At 44.3% G+C, this 20,703-nt stretch overlaps 3 protein-coding genes across 3 annotated transcripts; 2 read left to right on the top strand and 1 right to left on the bottom strand.

The window, feature by feature from the left end:
* The first annotated feature begins 2,229 nt into the window (after window positions 1-2,229).
* Window positions 2,230-6,323, top strand: LOC133929046 (probable apyrase 7). The gene is made up of 3 exons (XM_062375632.1): window positions 2,230-2,506; window positions 3,158-5,139; window positions 5,728-6,323. The coding sequence occupies exons 2-3, from the start codon at window positions 3,312-3,314 to the stop codon at window positions 6,012-6,014; spliced, it is 2,115 nt and encodes a 704-aa protein (XP_062231616.1). The 5' UTR covers window positions 2,230-2,506; window positions 3,158-3,311; the 3' UTR covers window positions 6,015-6,323.
* Window positions 6,324-7,276: 953 nt separating this feature from the next.
* Window positions 7,277-8,895, top strand: LOC133929045 (small ribosomal subunit protein uS12). Its single transcript, XM_062375631.1, has 4 exons — window positions 7,277-7,434; window positions 8,156-8,311; window positions 8,396-8,522; window positions 8,614-8,895. The coding sequence occupies exons 1-4, from the start codon at window positions 7,430-7,432 to the stop codon at window positions 8,752-8,754; spliced, it is 429 nt and encodes a 142-aa protein (XP_062231615.1). The 5' UTR covers window positions 7,277-7,429; the 3' UTR covers window positions 8,755-8,895.
* A 9,595-nt stretch (window positions 8,896-18,490) lies between these two features.
* LOC133928123 (uncharacterized) lies at window positions 18,491-19,305 on the bottom strand. Its single transcript, XM_062374389.1, has 2 exons — window positions 18,988-19,305; window positions 18,491-18,733 (listed from the first exon to the last, which is right to left on the bottom strand). Exons 1-2 carry the CDS (start codon window positions 19,303-19,305, stop codon window positions 18,491-18,493), a joined length of 561 nt encoding a protein of 186 aa, XP_062230373.1.
* Between the last annotated feature and the right edge of the window lie 1,398 nt (window positions 19,306-20,703).

The following is a 20,703-nucleotide window of genomic DNA, read 5'->3' as shown; positions in this document are numbered from 1 at the left end:
GTTACTATTTTTATTTGTGCAGGCTCGTACTTTGTCCAGCTAAAGAGAGGTCCTGAGCAGATATGGTCATTGCTTGTTCCAAGTTTTCTTTTGGTATTTGTCTTTCTTTTTCAGGATTGGTGTCAAACTTGTGAGTTTGCTAGAACATGGATGACCTGAAACTTATGCAGCTTTGCAAGAATCTTCTTGAAACCTCCTAAGGTGCAATTAATTGCACCGGTGACACTGTAGAGGACACATTGCGTTTTGTAGTAAAAGAACGAGATTCGGAGAATTCTACTATATCGTGTTGGGTAAATGGACAACATGTAATCATTCAGAGTTATGACAATTGATTTATTGAACAAAATCTGTAATGCTATTCAATTTGACTCCATTAACCTCTATGGAACACTTTCATCATCTGTGCTTTTTACATGTTACTCATTGTGGCTCTATCTACTTCACTGATCTTGGATAAACCAACAGAAACCTTTGCAGCGATGTGTTAGAGGAGAGGAGAAAATTAAAGCCTTAGACTTGATGCCTTCATGTAGTCCAACTTACCTGGTAGCTATCATCATCTATAAACGACTTTTATTTTATCGAACATCTGCATAGTTTAAAGCTAAAATTACTTTTGATGTTAAATATTGGTTTAGAGATAATTTAGGTAGTTTGTGCCATGAATTGCAGCTTGTAAGTTCATTTATTTGGCTAAATATTTGCTTACTAGACTACTCAAATGTACTAATTTGTGGAATTTATTGGTGAAGTCGGAGGTTGATAGGGACAAGTACATCACAAAAATGCGTAATGACTGAAAGAAAAAGAAAATTGCACCATGTCATGCCATAAGTCAATATAAGGTTAATACATTCTTTGCTTTTTTTCATCTGTCATGTTTCTAAGAGTTGAAGTTTCTATCTAGAACCATACTTATTCTTTTACTAAGTTATCTCAGATGTTTAGGCGCAGATCAGTGTCGTGTGTATCCATGCGAAGTTGTGTTTGAGATTGTCATTTGTTCGAGCTCTTATAATTAGGTTTCAAAACTAAACTCGCTCCATTTGGGTAGCATTGCCTATTAAGCCAGTGCCATGTCTGGTGTTATTAGGAGTATGAATGCGAAATTATTTTCATAGACTAAACATGCCTTCTCAATTGGAATTTCATCGTCTTATCACATGACTCATGGAGAACACATCCAACATCCTTGTGAATTAGCTTCTAGACTTGGACATGCCTAGCGTGGTTGGCCAGTGTCGCAACTGTCATACAAGATGAGCGCAACTGTCATACAAGATGAGCTACTAGACAGCTCGATGGTGACGGCATGCCACAATAGCAATACTGCTGAATAACTATTTCTTGTAAAAATTTATGATCCTATTACAACGCATGAATATTTAACTAGTGATGATAAACAAAAGCAAGAAAGCTCACGCTTGGCTGTAAATGTCATCCTCAAACGTCCTTCCCCCCACGTCGTTCAGCTCATGTCGGAACTTGCACTTATGAAAGCTCAGACACTGCTAACCTTGAACTTGCGCACCAAATGTTTTGCAATCGGATCTACACAACCAAGAGATTCAGAAGTTAATAGCTGCAGTAAAGCATATACAATTCCACAATAATGTGAGCAATGGAAACACAACCTTGTCCCCCATCAAATCCACAAGGTCCACGACCATGCTACTCTTTAAAGAATTTCAATTTTTTTCCCATTACTCTTGAAAGAATTTCGAAGTATCGCTGTGGCATGCTGCCGATCACTTGTAACATTGAACCAATGGGCCAAAGTTATAGACACCTATATGGCCCGTACAGTAATGAGTTATGTCTAGATCATTCGGCCTTTCAAAAGGCGTTGAGTTCGTGTGGGTCGTTGCTACAGTGCCCTCAAAAAATAATATTACTATTTGGTCTCATGTATTTGAGATCTGAATTTAATTTATAGTAACATTATTTTTTCATATATCACATATCATGTATTTTCTTTATTTTCTTTAGTTATATTATAAATTTTCATATACATCATGTATCATGTATTTTCTTTATTTTCTTTAGTTATATTATAAATTTTCATATACATCATGTATCATGTATTTTCTTTATTTTCATATATCATGTATTTTCTTTATTTATTATTTATTTTTTTAGTTATATTATAAATTTTATAATAATTTTTATCATATATCACGTTATTAATTAGATATTGACGTAAATACATAACATTGATCTTGTAGCATTATTTTCCGCTACCGGAAGCCCCGGCTCGGCAGGAGCGGCTGCGCCGTCCCGTCCGTGTGCTGCTACGACAACGCACTTCCGACGCAGCGTCGTTGCGCAGGCACTCCCCCTCCGCCCCCACCTTGCCTTTGCGTCGCCTCCACCTCACCGCCGCCGCCCACCTCATCGCCGCCTGCCGGCTCGTCCACCTCTCCACCTACCCGCTGCCTCCGCTTGCCTGACCGCCGCCGCCCCCTCCGTCGCCGGGGGCGATCGCGGCTGGCTGCCGCAACCGGTGAGTCTCGAAATTTGTCTCTGGATCACTTGGGACCTCTTCAGATCCGATCCGGTCGCGGGTTGATGCTTTTTAAGATCCCGGGTTGGGGCGTGCGGATAGATCTTACTTCTGGGGGTAGTTGTGGTTCGCTTGGGATCAGTGGTTGGGATCGGTGGTTTGATCCGGGTGCTGGAATCGATGGAAAGGTGACGGCTTTGGGGCGTCGCTGGGATCGTGGGGTGGTCTGTATGGGCGGGTGAGATGTAGCCAAAAGCTGCGTGCGAGTTCTTGGGTTGTGATTTGGTGTAGTGTGGGTTGGATGCTGCCTGCGAATGGTGGTTTCGTGGTGGGGATGAAAAACTAGGATTAAGATTTAGGGATCCCTGTATATCATGATAGTTGTATAGGAGACATCAGTGTTGTTCATGGATTGGTGGCACCATTTTTCTCAGTTGTGAACTAGTGATGTTGCTCCAAGGTTTATAATAAGGATATCTTCAATTTTTAGGGTATAGTATTGTTAGCTGAGACTGGAAACCTAATTTTGTACTGTTATGGTAAGGAGAACGTTTCCTAGATGTCCAGCATGGCAGCGCGTTCCAAATTTTAGTTTTGTTTACTTGATGTTTGAATGTTAGTATATGTGCTAATTTTGAAAATTTACTACAGGCAGTAACTGTGCAAAGGCACTGTTGTCTTATCTACACTGCGGCTAATTATCCTATCTACTTATGACTTCGGTTTGCCGAGATTCGCTCAGATTCTTGCCCCTGGTCGGTGAGATTTTGTAATAATTGCTGTCACGACTACAAAAGTGGCAGCTATGCGTCTTTCATCTTCTCTCCAAGATCTGCCGACCTTCACTAGAATTGATGCTTTAGAAAGGGGTTCTAGCATTGGCAGTGATTTGAACACTGAACGTGCAAAACTTGTCCGCACGCTTCAAAGAGATGGTGCTTTACCAAGCTTTTCAAAAGAGAGAACACCCCCATCATCACCGACATATCGAAAGAAATGCATGAAAGCAGCTGGTAGCGCTATTGTGCTAATCCTACTGGTGTTCTTTGCATATGCTTCTTGGAGATATTTCCATGTATTCCTCTCAGAGGGAAGCTCTGAATACTATGTGATTCTTGATTGTGGTAGCACCGGCACAAGAGTTTATGTCTATGAATGGCACATTAATCATAATGACGCAAACACATTTCCTATTGTTTTGAAACCTTTAGGGACTGCTCCTAAGAAAAAGTCTGGTAAATTAACTGGGCGAGCATATCAGCGAATGGAGACTGAACCTGGATTGAGCAAACTTGTTCACAATGAATCTGGATTAAAGAAGGCAATAGAACCCCTCCTTCAAATGGCTGAGAGGCAGATCCCGAGACGTGCACACAAACACACTCCAGTTTTTCTATATGCTACAGCTGGTGTCCGCAAGCTACCTAATGCAGACTCAGAGTGGCTCCTGGATAAGGCCTGGGATGTTCTGGAGAATTCGTCATTTTTGTGCAGTAGAGACAGAGTTAAGATCATCAGTGGCATGGAAGAAGCTTATTATGGATGGATAGCTCTTAACCACCACATGAACATGCTTGACACCTCATCATCTAAAATGACATATGGTTCACTTGATTTAGGTGGATCATCATTACAGGTGACATTTGAGACTGATAAATCGGTGCAGGATGAGACAAGCATTAGTCTGAGGATTGGTTCTGTCAATCATCAACTTAGTGCTTATTCTCTTACCGGTTATGGATTAAATGATGCATTTGACAAATCCGTAGCACATCTAGTGAAGAGATTGGGAGGAGCTAGTAATGGTAAAGTTCAGGTTAAACATCCTTGTCTACAAACTGGATACAAAGAAGATTATGTTTGTTCTTACTGCCACCCACTAAAACAAGATGGAAGTCCCAGTGTTGGAGAGAAGATAGCTGGCAAAGAGAAGCAGGGAATAGCTGTTGAATTGGTTGGGGAACCTCAGTGGAATGAATGTAGTGCTCTCGCGGAAGTAGCAGTTAATCTTTCAGAGTGGTCCAGTGCACGTGCTGGACTTGATTGTAACCTTCATCCTTGTGCTCTTGCTTCTAATTTTCCCCGACCACATGGGCAATTTTATGCTATGTCTGGCTTCTTTGTGGTTTTTAAATTTTTCAATTTGACTGCTGATGCCACTCTCGTTGATGTTCTAAAAAGAGGTCAGGAATTTTGTGAAAAAACATGGAAAGTTGCAAAGAGTAGTGTTCCTCCACAGCCTTTTATAGAGCAGTATTGCTTCAGGGCTCCTTATATTGCATCACTTCTGAGAGAGGGATTGCAAATTAAAGATAACCAGGTGATAATTGGCTCTGGTAGTATTACTTGGACTCTTGGGGTTGCTTTGTTGGAGGCTGGCCAGGTGTTGTCTACACGAATCGATATTCAAGGATACCGAATACTGCAAAGGGAGATAAACCCAAATATTCTTATCGTATTGTTTCTGATTTCAATTGTGTTGGTTGTGTGTGCCATATTATGCGTCAGCAATTCAATCCCAAGATCATTCCGCGGTTCTTATCTGCCTCTTTTTAGGCAGAACACCGGAGGTAGTTTTGTGCTTGGTATGGGATCTCCTTTCAGATTTCATTTATGGAGTACCATTAATTCAGGTATATATGCAAGTTCTTTTTCTTTTTTCTTTTATGTACCTTCCAACATGGTTTCCCCCCTTCTGTAAAGAGGTAGCCTAACTGCCTAGCTTATAAGGAGTACATTATTTGAACTGTTTTATCGTGGCATTTTCTGTTGGCTGCTGTATACCATTTATTTTTCTTAAGACAAAGGGCTCTTACCCTGCTTTATTAGAAAGTGAAATCAGGTGTTGCCATCTTTTTAGTTTTAATTATTCAAATATGTTAAACTTCTAAGAAGTAGCATTACATAGAACTCCTGCGTGATCCAACTTGCTAGACATAGGATCTTTCGTGTTTTCACTTTAATTCACATGTTATAAATATGCCATTTTGGACAGAACTTTTGTAATGTTACCTCAAATCTATCTATAATATCACCATAATCTTGTAATACCATTCTATAAAATGATGCTGCAGAATTGGCATATATTTCTTTCATTACCTAAATTCAAGCTGTCGTGCAAATTTTGTTTGTAACTTGTTTGAATGTCACACTTCTTAACTGTAGCTTAGCTTACATGATTAAACTTTTGGATTTGCTAAATTTTTCCTTACATTTAACAGGCGACGCAAGAACAAAGACACCGCTGAGCCCTACTGTTGCTGGTTCAGATGCTCATCCGTTCAGTATTAGCCATGGATTAGGAGGCAGCAGTGTTCACCTTATGGAGTCTTCCAGGCAATCCTTGGGTGTCTATCATAGCTATTCTGTTGGGAGCTTAGGCCAGATGCAGTTTTCTAGTGGAGTTAGGAACCCCAGCCGAGGTCAGACTACACTTCAAAGCCGGAGGTCCCAATCAAGAGAAGATCTCATTTCGACATTAGCTGATCTTCATGTTCCAAAGGTGTAGCATTGCATTTCCGAATGACATCACTAGAATGTGATCCCATGCCGTAACAAACTTTGTAAATAATAGCTCCAGAGTTCAGACTGCTTGATTTCTTCTCTAATCAGAAGTCAATTTTGTCGGTACACTGACATTTCAGTGAGGTTTAGGATTTGTATAAATGTTGAAGACTTAAAGTATGACATGGTGCCTATCCTGGATATGATACATCCATTCATTCCATTGTATGTGGAACAGAACATTTCATAAAGGTGAGATATAATTTATATGGTTCACCGAACTGGTTGGCCATGGGCTGCAAGTTTGTGTAAATTAATTCTTCAGCAATCAGTCGGGACAGTACTTCAAATGCTTTTGATTCTTTTGTTCTAAAACATAATAATAAAGATGCATGTGGCCTTATGTATTGTTGCTGTACCCTCTTGTGAGCCTTTTCTCTCCTAGAACACCATTTGGTACATACGTTTATAATGCCACCTCGTGATATCAATTGAAATCATGAATCAGTAACTTCAGTTCTCTTGGATTATTTTCAGGTGCCTTCAGTACGTACACACTAGCTAAGCATTCATTTGTAAAACTTGTCTCTATCATAGTGAGATTTCTCCCATATTTGGGGTCCTGTTTTCCTTGTTGAGCTGAGCTTGATCTCTTTGTGGCTTGAACACATTGCCTGCGGTTTTGTATTTCTTGAATTTCAACAGGTCTTCATCATTCCTCGTACAGAAAGCAGTGTATGTAACGTCATCTTTTGCACAAATCCTGTTATTTACTAGTATTTAATTTGTCATCACTGGAGACTGGAGTTTTGGAGCTTGTATCAGGAGATGAGTGTTACAGGCGTATATGGAGGCATATTATATGATTTTTTGTAGCCATGCAAAGTTTCGAGATCTTATGAATGAGATTCAGTTTGATGTTGAAATTTTGCGGAGACAAAACATACTCCTATATCTAGTAACTTTCGATAGAAGTTTCTAAACTTTCACCCCTACTTTTCACGCATTTTTAACTTTAGCCCATTTCTGTAGGATATTTTTCACTTATTATTTTATTCATCCGAATATGAACACTATGAAAATTCCATCTTTTATACTACGATCAGAAGTTTTCGTAAAAGCATATGTGATCAAGCAAAAAGAATAACGCCCCTGACAGAGGGTCCCATCAGTCAGGGAAAGAAAAAGAGAAACGGACCGTTTTCGCACGCCAACCGTGAGATTACATCCACTCACCGCGCAACACGAATCACGAGGCAGACCGCACAAACCCTAAACACGAACCCTACTATAAAACATTCTTCACCGTCCATCCCACTTCTCTCGCAGCCGCCGCCGCCGTCCTCGAGCTCGAAGCCCTCTCATCTTGTCTCCCACACCGCACCGACACTTCGCCGGCCGTCTCCTTCCTCCGCCATCATGGGGTGCGTACGAAGATCTCTTCTTGCCCCTTTGTTCCGATGTTCTCTGGACCCTTGCCCGTGTTACGCCGCGCCTTTCTTGCCTAGAATCGTCGTTTCTTTGCTGCACCCTGCGTTTCTTGGTTTCATGTGTAGATTTTGTTGCGTGGCATGTGATTTTAGGCTGCTCTATATTGCGATTAGTTGCTGGAATTGCGTTAGATGCGAGCAAGATGAGCTTATTGACGGTCCAGTGCTGATCAGATTATGCACCGTCAGTGCTAAACATATTCATAAGCGATATTAATCCGTTGCCGCCGTGTAACCATGCTCTCCTGGATTCGAATGCTTGGATCCTGGAGGTTATGCACGGTGGCATAAAAGTCCCCTTTTTTAATGTATCGTTTTAGAACATCATGGTTTTATCAATTTGCTCAGTCTTAGGTGTCGATATAAGTCACGAGGTTGCTAGCATATGTTCTTAGTGAGGGCTATATGCGTCTTATCGATAGATGGATATACTTCTTTGTACCGCAGGATGCATATGTATACTTTGTGTTTTTTTTTGGTAATGTGCTCCATAGTTTTGGTGTCATCTTGTAGAAATCGCCGGCACAGATTTGTGAGGGTTGTTGTGTTTTATGATGGTGTGTGGATGTTTATTCCATGGGCAATTGTGTTCTATGGATTGCTGAACTTGTGATTTGTGTTAAGTTGATGTAAAAATTATGAAATCTTATCACAGGAAGACACGTGGTATGGGAGCGGGCCGAAAGCTCAAGACCCACCGCAGGAACCAGAGGTGGGCTGACAAGGCATACAAGAAGAGCCACTTGGGAAACGAGTGGAAGAAACCCTTTGCTGGATCATCTCATGCCAAGGGCATTGTTTTGGAGAAGATGTATGTGGCATAGGAGAATCATGCTTGCCTTTCTTATCTCAATACTTTGGGTGCTTGAGCTAAGGTGTGATGCTTCCATTGTAGTGGTATTGAGGCCAAGCAGCCGAACTCTGCCATCCGTAAGTGTGCTCGTGTTCAGCTGGTGAAGAACGGGAAGAAGATTGCCGCCTTCGTGCCGAATGATGGTTGCCTGAACTACATTGAGGAGAATGTATGTGTTTCTCAACCAATGCTCATTGTAATGATTTGTCAGTCAACTCTATGTAATGAATTTATTCATCTTCTTTCTTGCAATGCTATAGGATGAGGTGCTGATTGCTGGATTCGGTCGTAAGGGCCACGCCGTGGGAGATATTCCTGGTGTCAGGTTCAAGGTTGTGAAGGTATCCGGTGTGTCGCTACTTGCACTCTTCAAGGAGAAGAAGGAGAAGCCAAGGTCTTAGATTGTTCTTGATAAGCAACTATTGAGTAGACTGTCAAGGCTCTATAATTGAACAAGAGAGTTGTCCATTATGAGCTGTATCTTTTGCTGACGGTACTATCGAGAGTTTTGTTTCCTTAATGAAGATATTAATATTGCATTACCTGTGCTGGCTTGGATTTTCTCCCCCTTTGTTTGATCCTTTTCTGTTTGATAGACCATGGTGAGCTGCCTTTTGAGGTTGAGGATCCTCTCTTGCTTGTCCATGGCGAGCTGTTGCTCCGTTTGAAGTCTGCCACGTAGTGTGCCATGCGTCGTTTGACGTTGGCTTGGGAAACCAGCAAGCAACAAATAACGGTAGTGCAGGTGACAATATTTACTGCGCTGGATGTTTCGCTAGCAAACTTGAAGATATATCTCTAACCTGCAGGACCAGAATGTTCTTGGTAACAAGCTGTTTGGGAGCTTGGACATCGAGGAGCTGATCTACATAGCCGTCGGGAAGGGCTACAGCTCTGACAAGCGCAACCTGCTGTCTGTTCTACAGCGGTATTGGCATCCGCCATGTCCACAAGCCATCCAAGCTGATACCCGCCTTTAATTGCAATGTGCATGTGTTACAGATGATTTTTCTTGGAAAAGGAAAATGAGTTTCTGAAAATATGCGCTTCTTATGGATAACTCATTCTGCTTTACAAACGAGAAGCATTCATATTGTTGTGATCTATAGTCAAAAGGAAGACAACACAGGAAACAGGGACGGGAGATAGTAGACATGATGCACATGGAGGAAAGCTAGTTAGGAATAGGAGTATTTAGTCTCCCGACGTTTATTTTCGCTTCTTAAGGATGCAGGACAAGGAGGGAAACTCAAATTTCAAAATGTGCAGTAATAACAATAGAATTATCAAAAATGATATTTATCTGTTAACAGAAATGGGGTGAAAATCTATCAAATTTCATACCGTCGGATTTGCTTGAAGAGTCATGTGGCCTTCTTATCTGGCGAGCTCCTCATCTTCTCCAACAAGGTTTAGGGTTGGGGTTAAGTTTAGGGTTGGTGCAGGGGGCTAGGGTTTGGATGTTGATCTCCTGGGTTTAGAGGGATGCTTGGGGAGTTCGGCTAGACTGGCATTGGTGGGGGATCATCAATTGGACGGGGTTGGTTGTGGGAGGCAACATTCGTTAGAGGGGTTAACAAGGGAGTGGGCGATGCCGATCATCAATTGGACGAGGTTGGCAGTGGGAGGCAACGTTCGTTAGAGGGGTTAACGAGGGAGTGGGCAATGCTGTGGATCTGACAACAGGAGCTACCGGAGATGTAGAAGGTGGTTGGCGCCAAGGCATCTCACTAGAGTTAGGGGAAAAGGTACTCATTTTGGTTCACTTTGGGAGCTCATTGGTGATCAAGAGGTACTCATTTTGGTGGATTCTCGTAGCTCTAACGCCTTCATGAGCTCCAACACTAGTGATCGAATCAACAAGCACAAAACTATTATTCCTCCTGTTGCTGATAGTAGGACACTTACATGCCGTAACCAATTCTCCAATTGTGACTGGTGGGTGTAAGGACACACTTTCACTACTAATCAACGCATTGTACCGCTAGGTTGCTATGATCTGATTCTAGGTATGGACTGGCTTGAGACCCATAGTCCAATGGGACATGAATGGAATAAGAAGATATTCTCTTTTGAGTATAAAGTTAGATGGTTTCTCCAGCCGCTCAACTGAAGAAACTTGTGGATCACAATGGGGTTCACCATCTGGTTCATCTATGCCCAGCTAACAAGACTGTAGACCAAGATCTATTCCTGCTCTAGTTCAAGAATTTTTCGAAAGGACGGTAAGAGCATTGCCGAGTTTTTCATAGAAGAAGAGAATTAACCTAGTTTATAAGGAAAATTGGGTCTGAAAACCACACAACCGCACAGTTGATTTAAGCGACAACCGGCAAAAATCCCCTACACAACAGACAAACTCCTCCAGAGTAACAACCCACAAGGGCACACTACAGTCACTTGGACACTACAACTGATCGATTACGCTGTAGGATAACGCTGCCAAACATGATTGCAACCACGACTTCCTACAACGATCCACAACAACTGCTTCAACCACCAACTCCACCGTGAGAGGGCGGGGGGAGTAGCTATGGCTCAAGTTCAAGAATAATTGCAGGAATTCTCTTTGTTTTTAAGAGTCCAAAGATTTGCCTCCTCGCATGTCATGGGATCATCACAATATTCCCTTATTGCCAGGTACTAAACTTATTTGTATTAAACTTTATCGATACACTCCTGATCAGAAAACTAAAATAGAGGAACAAGTTGCAAAGATGTTACGGTCTGGTTTAATTAGACCTAATGTTAGCCCCTTTTCATCTCTAGTCTTGCTAGTGAAAAAGAAAGATAGAACATGATGCTTTTACGTATATTATAGGCATTTGAATGCAATAAAAATTAAGATTAAATACCCTCTCTCTATAATTGATGATTTGTTGGATGAGTTATCTGGGGCTTCCTAGTTTACAAAACTGGATTTGAGGGTTGGATATCATCTGACTGGAGATGAGATGAAGACAACATTTCAAACACGTAATGTGCAGTGAATCAGATTCTCAGCCCTCTTCTCAGAGTTTGTGTGCTAGTGTTTATAGATGATATCGTCACTTATAGTCCATCTTTGCAAGAGCATGTTCAGAATGTGAAACAAGTATTTTAGCCGTTACAAGCTCACAATCCCAAAGTCAAGTACTCCGACTGTATCTTTGCTCAACAGCAAGTACCTTATTTGGGCCATGTGGTTTCTACTGTTGGTGTATCTCATGGGGACAATATCAGTGAGGTAAGAGATTCGGCAAGATGCCAACTCCTCCTTCTATCAAAGAATTGAGAAGCTCCTTGGGCTTAGCAGGGTATTATAGAAAGTTTATCAGGGACTTTGGATTGATAAGCAAGCCCTTGTCTGATTTGCTCAGGAAGGTGTCATGGGTCATAGCCCAATCCATGAACTATTAGGAAATGGGTCGTGCCCATCTAGTTGTCAACAACTTCATCTTCGGGTGTTCTACACTGACAATAGTTGCTAGACCTCCACTGCATCCAACAACCATCAACGTTCAGAAGGAACGTACATCCGCCCTTCCTGTCCACACTGTCTCCAACAAGGTCGTCTACATTGTCACACAACATGCTTCAGAGACTTACCTTCACCGCTCTTGGGATGGTCCTCATCGCCTACCTGCTTGCCTCGTGGGAACCAAGAGGATCAAATCTTCCAATGGGCATGACAAGGATACAAGGGAGTACCACACTGCAATAATCTTTAAGGGATTATACGACATCTCCAAGGACATCATCACCATAATCCATGTCTTCTCCGAGCTCATCGCCAAGTATCTCTTCTTCGTCAACATCAATGGTCCAACAATGATATACATACTCCTTTGACTCAAGGCCACCGTCGTCATCATCAAAATAAGGTGAATGGAGTTCTTCATCAACCATCTCCAACACTGCCTCGTCAAGCTAGAAAGCCGCATGGGACCAGAACTCGTTCTTCAACATGGGGCTTTTTCGGACTTCAACCATAGCCCTCACCTTGCAACATCCAGAGCTCTCCCCAATTAGTAGCTCAAGGATGAGCTGCAAGTGAAAGGGGCAGGGGGGAGATGTCATGGATCATGGCACAATCCATGGCCCATTAGGACTAGCTGGCCCAAAAGCCTACTCATGGGTGTGAACAATACCGTGTGTACTGTAGCATCAGTCGGGTCCACACCATTTCTTGGCCATTAAATAGATTAGGGTTTTTCATTACTTTCCAAATTATAATAGATTACTTAGATGTTAAGTTAGTCTCTCTATAAAGATGGGCAAATCATCAATAAAGAGATAAGTAAGAATAAGAAAGACAACCCTTCTTCTTGCCGTCTGGGTGCATGGTGCCTGGTTGACCCTCGCCTTCTCTCTCTCACGCTACCACCTCCTTGCACCCAAACCTTAGCCACCGCCCACCATAGCCGCCACCGACCTCCATGGTCGCCATCCCCCCCCTCTCCTCCCTCCAATAAACAACCACCATTACAAATAATTTGGTGTTTGTGTGGACACCTTTACATGACATTGCATTTCAAGAATTGAAGTACAAACTCACTCATGCCCCAGTGTTGACCTTGCCTAATTTCACCAAGCATATTGTTGTTGAGATTGATGCAAGTGATAAGGGTATTGGGGCTGTACTTATGTGGTAGGGGCATCCAATTGCTCACTTAAGCAGGGCTTTATGCCCTAAGAATCAAGCGTTGGCGTAAGCAAGATAAATGTCGCAAGCGCCAAGCAGTGTTGAAAGGGTAAACAAGCAGAAAGGATGGCAGAGACATGCGCTACTCCTACATGAGCAGAGTGTTATATATAGGGAACATGTGAGTTGTGTCAGCCTGGGAATGAATAAATGGCTTGATACCTAAATCCTCTCTATATCTTCTTCTGCTCCAAGCAAACCTTCCCTAGCCCAGCACTTCTCTTCCCTTTTCTACTTCCAATTGCTATCTGGGTTCGTAACCGTTTGCTTGTTCTGTGATGTTGTCGAGTGGGAGAACTGAAATTCTACTCGTGAAAAGAAAGCAGTACATCACCTTGCCATCGATGGATACACATACCATCTACCACAACAATGAAACTACGAAATGGTATACTAATATAACATCAAGAGTTGCTCGACATCACAGGAGATCATCACTCATCCTGTTATTTCTTTGTTGGCAAAATTAATGGCAACAAGGCTCTTGTTATTACCGGTTACCACTACAGCTGGCTAGCCAGCCCATACAAGCTTCGAGGCTACTTGTTTTTGCACGTTTCCTATTCTTTAGTCGATTGATTCTTCCTTTCCTTTCAGTCAATAGTGAGTTAATTGTGAGATTAGCGGCAGTGGCTCTCCAGCGGGATGTCTTCGATCTCCGAGCCTAGAGGAAAGTTGCAAGCTAGCTCAGTGGTGCTGGAGGGCACAGGGGCAAGGCGGTCAGCAGAGATGTCCTAACATGCAGCAGAGGACTACCGAATGGTTGGTGCTAGGGCAGGGTGAGCGGAGATGGTCTGATGGAGCCAGATTAGTGTGACGAGGGTAGTGTCCGTGGATCCGGTGGTAGGGACACCACTGGAGATGAAAGGAGGATGACGAGAGGCGAGGGCGAGCATGCAAGACACCGACACGGTGTGTGTGTGTGTGTGTGTGTGTGTGTGTGTATGTGTTTTGCGTGGTGAGAGAGAGAGAGAGAGAGAGAGAGAGAGAGAGAGAGAGAGAGAGAGAGAGAGAGAGATGGTTGGAGGTTGAAGACCACGGGGTTGTTGGATCTCCATCCGACGAACGACACGCGTTGACTGAAAAAAAAAAAGCAAAAAACAATGGGATGCTATTTTTCAATCTATTTTTTGTCCCTCAACTATCACTACGATTTAATTTTTGTCCTTCAACTACGATACCAGAAATCTTTGGTCCCCTAACATTTAAAACCATCCAAAACTCATCCCTCGACCTGTTTCAAAGTGGTTTTGCACACGTGACGCTGTTGACTTGCATCCCGTGTGGCCTGACCATGCTGACTTAGCCTCTCCCATATTAGAGCCCACCTGTCAGCCTCTTCTTATTAATGCAGAAAGTACACCAGATGCTGCTGTCCAAGATGCACCTATTGCTAAAAATTTATTTATTGACCATGATTCGTCTAGTGTTCCACCTTCTTCTCCCGTTGTGCAGCCTACACAATATTCTATTACAGTTGACAGGCCTAGAAGACAAATTAATCCACCCAAGAGGTTAATTGAGGAATGTAATATTATTGCATATGCTTTGAGTTGTGCAGAAGAAGTTGAACGTAATGCAGAACCTTGTAATTATAATGAGGCTATTACTTCTTCTGATTGCAATAATTGGATGACTACAATGGAAAATGAAATGGAGTCACTTGAAAAGAATGGTATTTGAGATTTAGTCAAATTGCACAAAGAGAAGAAGTATGTTCATTGCAAGTGGATTTTTAAAAGAAAGGAGAATACTTCTCCTAATGAAGCAGCAAGGTATAAAACAAGGTTGGTTGCTAAAGGCTAAAGCCAGATTCTATGTATTGATTATAATGATATCTTCTCACTTATTGTGAAGCATAGTTCTATTCGCACTTTACTCAGTATTGTTGCTATACGTGATTATGAACTTGAGTAATTAGATGTTAAAACTGTATTTTTACATGGGGAATTAGATGAAGATATTTATATGGATCAACCCGAAGGTTTTGTTATTCCTGGAAAAGAAGACCTTGTCTATAAATTAAGGAAATCTCTTTATGGTTTGAAGCAATCCCCTAGACAGTGGTATAAGAGGTTTGATTCCTTTATGCTCTTTAATGGTTTTAAGCGTTCTGATTATGATAGCTATGTCTATTTGAAGACTGTTAATGGTTCAGCTATTTATTTGTTTCTCTATGTCGATGATATGTTGATTGCTGCAAAGGATAAATCAGAAATAGCCAAATTAAAATCACAATTGAGTAGTGAATTTGAGATAAAGGATTTAGGTGCAGCAAAAAAAATTCTTAGCATGGAGATCATTAGAGATAGGAAAGTTGGCAAGTTATAACTTAGTCAACAAGGCTATATTGAGAAGGTCTTTCATCGTTTTAATATGCATGATGCAAAACCAGTGAGTACTTCGTTATCTACACATTTCAAATTATCTTCAGCGTTATGTCCTGAGTCAGATTATGGTGTTGAGTATATGTCTAGAGTTCAATATTCAAGTGCAGTTGGTTCACTTATGTATGCCATTGTCTGTTCTCGTCCTGGTTTATCTCATGCCCTAAGTGTTGTTAGTAGATTCATAGCTAATCCTAGTAAAGAGCGTTGGAAAGTTGTTCAGTGGATTTTTAGATATCTGCGTGGTACTTCTAATGCTTGTTTGCAGTTTAGGAAATATGGAGATGGACTTGTTGGTTATGTTGACTCAGATTATGCTAGTGATTTGGACAAGAGGAGATCTCTCACAGGTTATGTTTTCACCATTGATGGCTGTGCTGTTAGTTGGGAAGCATATTTGCAGGCTATTAATGCTTTATCAACTACTGAAGCTGAATATATGGCTATTTCTGAAGCATGCAAAGAAGTCGTTTGGCTGAGAGGTTTGTATATTGAGCTTTGTGAAGATAATTCTTGTATTAATATTTTCTATGATAGTCAGAGTGCTATTTGCCTATAAAAGATTAGATGTTCAAGAAAGAATAAAGCACATTGATGTGAGGTATCATTATATTCGAGATATCATTGCTCAAGGTGATATTAAAATATGCAAGATAAGCACTCATAATAATCCTACTGATATGATGATAAAGCCAGTTTCTACTACTAAATTTGAGCTATGCTCAAGTTTAGTTGGTGTTACAATTTGAGTCCCAGAGACTTTTGGCGTCGGTGATATTTATTATTGAAGGAAGTTTATTGATGATTCTTTATTTGCTACAAGATGGAATTCATCTCAAGGTGGAGTTTGTTGAATTGTGATCCGAATTCTTGTTGGACCATACAAGGGACACCTTCAGCACATGTTCCGGAATAGTCCGTATTAGACTCGAGTCGTATATGTCCACCCCTATAAATATATCTTGTAAGCTACAAGAAGAGTTGAGACGCTCATTGTAATTCTCTGCATTGTACATATCCCAGATATAGTAAAGATCACCGATTGGCGTCCGTGGTTTTTTCCCGCAAGGGTTTTCCACGTAAAAATCGTATCTCAGTTTCGATCCTGTTGTACTTGATTTCTTACACAATACCTTTAGATTGGTAGGAAAATTAGTTCAATCGCTTTCTTTTCTCTACTACTTAAAAAAAGACAAAGACGTAGAGCGTCCGTCCATTCCTCTTGCATTCTGTCCCGTAAATCTCATGTGTTCCGCCTCGATCCCCTTCCTCTCCTCCCCGAAACCACTCCCCACATCGCTCCTCTCCAAAACCACTCCTTCTACACCTTGCATCTCTCCGCTCGATGCCCTCGGCCGTGCCCCACCGCCGCCGCCTCCCATGCCCACCCTCACTCACACCCCATTCCTTTCCCTTCCCACCTCCGACCCAACCCGTCTACCCCCTCCTCAGACGGAGCCTGATTGGAGCCCACTAACATGCCTTCTTCTTCCCCACGGTCAGCCGCCTCCGCCCAAGCTCAACCCTCTCCATCAACCCACCTCTCTGGCCACCCTCTGACCTAGCCGACCCTACCACGATGTCCCCCTTGCCGAGGTGAAGCTCCTGGCCTCTTTCCCCTCCCTCTTTCCCTTCGAATGCTGCCATTGTCATGCCCGACCCGCCGCTGCCATGGGCTCGTCGTTGACCTAACTTCGGCTAGTGCATGCCGCCGCTAACCCCCAAAATGGGTTCTTCTTCTCACGCTGGACCTCCTGGTACACCCGTCTGCCGGACCTCACCGCTGTTTATCGCCGGTGAGCGATCAAAATCCAGTCAACACCGTATCCCCTCCCCCCTGTGCTCAGCTCTAGGAAGAAGAAAGAAAGAAACGACGGCTTGGGCTTAGGGGAAGAAGAAAGAGGAGACTGAGCGGGTCGTCTTAGGAAATGAAGAGGAAGAGAGAAAGGTGGCCTGGGCCTCAGTCCAGCCGAGAGAAAAAGAAACGCCAGCACCTGGGCTTGGCCCATTAGAATAGAAGAAGTTTTTTATCTATTGTATTTATGTGTGTATATATATGCTAAATATATGCAAGTACGTACGAATGTACGATGTACATACCTAAGGCAAAATGTAGACGAACATATTGCACTCTTGTTTTTCTCTCTACTGCTTAAAAAAGCTATAATGATTTTTGAAGCCTTTACGCGGTCTACCCTCCCCTCCTACGCCCTCCCATGTAGGTCCCACAACCTCCTGTGTTCTTGCTCTAGTCCCACGTGCTCCCACATCTTCACACGCCCTCCCACGTGAGTCCCGCGCTCTCCTACATCTAACGTGCAAAGAGTTAATTTGATTCGGTCACCGCTATTGAAAAAGCACGTGCAACATACTATTGAAAATTAATTTGATTCGGTCATCGCTATCAAAAAGAATATTTATGATATGACCGATCGAAGCATGGAATTCCTTATGACCTCACCGAGATCGAAAGCATGGACAATAATTGGTCCAGCCTTCCAGGCCTGAGGAGATCGGCCGGTCGCCAGCCGCCACTCGCCAGACGAGGACTCGAGAAGACAAGGAGTTTGCAGGATGCTTCTTTAATTCTTTTGGGCTGGCCAAATTCCAAACCATCAAAGCCCATGGCTGATGCACATGCACATATGAGAGGGGCCTCTGGGTTTTGGGAGTCCGGGGTGGTCGTCCCGCTTGCCCCCTTCAGGGCTGGCCCTGGTTACACGCAGAGTGTTACAAACCTTGCTCGGGGAAGGAGCTAGAGGAGGAAGGAGAAGGGATCTAGAGGTAGAAGAAGATGAACTATAGGGGGACGAAGGGAACAACAGAGGCAGAAGATGATAGAAAGAAGGAGACTGTTCCGTGTTCTATTGTTCGTTGATCCGTCTGATGGTGTAGTCTCTTATTTGTGCCCATTGACTTCTCCAGGGCCCAGTGCCTGACATTCCCCTCTCCTTGAATTATGGTTTGCCCCTAAACCGTTGTCATCACGCTGCCAAGAACCTATGGGACATCCTGCAGGTCAGTGATCATGTAGCTTCCGTTGTGGCAGGAGACAAGGCTGACGTTCTATATGTTCAAGAGGATGGATATGGGGCTGGCGCCCGATTCCACCACCAGACGCTTGTTCCGGTCAACCCCGGGCAGCCATAACCTTCCCGCGCACGACACGGCCTCCGGGTACGCGCCGGCCCATGACATCGTGCGGCCTGGCAAGTTTATCTTCGGCACAACGCGGACGCCTCGGCTCATGGCGAACTCGACGATGCACTTGACGTTCCTAACGGAGAGCAGCTCCTCGCCGAAGTAGAACTGCTAGATCTCCACCCTGTTTACATAATCTGGCTTCTGGAGATTGTCGATGAATGGCTGGAGCATGACAATAATCCAATTCTCGATGCCAGGGCGGTAGATCTTCCAGAGCTTTCAGAGGACCATGTTGACCCACTCGACGGACTCCTTGTGCTGCAGGTCCTTCTCCTTGAGGAAGAGGGAGAAACTGGAGGTGGGTACCTAGGGCCAGGAGCTGTGGACTGTGACCTCACGTGCAGCACAGCGGCGCTTACACAATGTCCAGAGCTTGTCGAAGGCAGCGTCGAGCCGCCGATGGAGAAGAAGAGGCCAAAGAGGCCGAAGACGAAGCGGATGATGGGCAGCGTGGGAAGTGTGTGGATGATGACGAGTTCGGGTCCGTTGAGGTTATAGCTGACGACGTTCCCGCACAGCTTGTAGTGGTTCACCACCATGGCGGACAGTGTCGGGTTGAACATGCTGCAATTCACGACGAGAACGCCGATGTCTTTGGACTTCACCCCGGTCTTGGCGAGCAGCTCGTCGACGACGCTGAACATAACCTCCCACGCTTCCGCGCGCGCCTCATCCATGGTTGGGTTGGGAGGCACCCGAAGCACGGAGGGAGGTAGGTACGTGTCCTCACTGACCCTGCCCGCTCCCCGTCGAGGTCGCCGCGCTCCACAACACCGTCTTCGAGCAATTTGACGCCGACCACAGCGGCACTATCGACCACGCGGAGTTTCGCGATGAGATGCGTCGCATCATCATGCTTGCCGACGCTGGCATGGAGCCTGGCACCGAAGGAGAGGAAGAGGATGCCGTCGCAGGAGCCCTCGGTCCAAAACACGTTGGGGTCGACGATGGGGAGCGCAGGGTCAAGGTGAGAGAAGCGCATGACCGGGAGAGACGCGCGGCCTCGGATGTCGACGACGCAGAGGTCAGTTGCGCAGATCAACGCGATGAATCATGGACGCTCACCGCGTGCTTGAAACTCGTCCATGAGCGGGCTGCGAATGACCGTCATGAGCCCGTTGAGCACGATGATGTCGGTGTCGGGGCATTTTGTCAAACGGTTGGTTGGCGTAGATGGCGCATGGAGCGGGGTTGATGACAGATTTGTGGCGGCATCGGGTATTGGCTGGTACGGCATTACCGACGTGACGGTGCCCATCCCAGGATCCAACGCCACAACCTCCTTTACGCCCACATCGTCGGTGAGTAGCACGGTCACGAACTGCTCCTCGGAACCTTGCAGCCGCAGTGGCGTCGACGGGGCAGTAAGGAATTGGACAACTCGCACATGTCCTTGGTGTGGAGGCGGTGGGTGTGGTCATCGCCGTCGCCCAGTGCCTCAGCGAACGCGGTGTGTTCTGCGCCGGTGTTGAAGGCTGTGTTGAGGCCGAAGAGGTAGTCTGGCACCTCGGAGATGATCGAGGAGGCCTCGGATCGGCCGCACTCGATGGGGTGCAGTGCGGGGGCATTTAGCGCGTCGACGAACCACTGATCGGTGACGGCCTCGCCGCTGGTGCCAAAGAGGACAGAGCCGAAGGCTCCCATGGCGGAGGCCTCGGAGTCGGAGGAGGTGAAAGGAATCTTAGCGTATGTTGTCATGGAGGAAGACAACGCGCCGGTAGTCGTGGTGGATGTAGAGGACTGTGCCAGAGACAAGACGAGCCATGTGATGTTGTTCATCGTGTCCATCATCTCTACAGGGTGCTCGGCCCTCTCAAACAATTCTCATCCATCATCTCCACCAATTGTGCGAGCTGCTGCAGGAGCTTCTTCTTCCTCTCATCAGATATAGTAGCCCACTCCTCCTAAGATCATCTTCAACCACTCCTTCATTTCGTTCCTTTTCCCGTTCTCATTCCCTTTATTTTCTCTCATCTTCAACAGCTTTCATTCGAGGGGAATCGCGAAGGAAAAGGAGAGAGAATCCCGTTCTGAAGAGAATGACCATATGAATCTCTTCATAACGGAAACCGTGA

Source organism: Phragmites australis, chromosome 9 (genome assembly GCF_958298935.1).
Source record: "Phragmites australis chromosome 9, lpPhrAust1.1, whole genome shotgun sequence".
In the NCBI taxonomy this organism is placed as follows: Eukaryota; Viridiplantae; Streptophyta; class Magnoliopsida; order Poales; family Poaceae; genus Phragmites; species Phragmites australis.
Note: the sequence above shows the minus strand (reverse complement) of the source record. Positions and strands in the feature narration are given on the sequence as shown.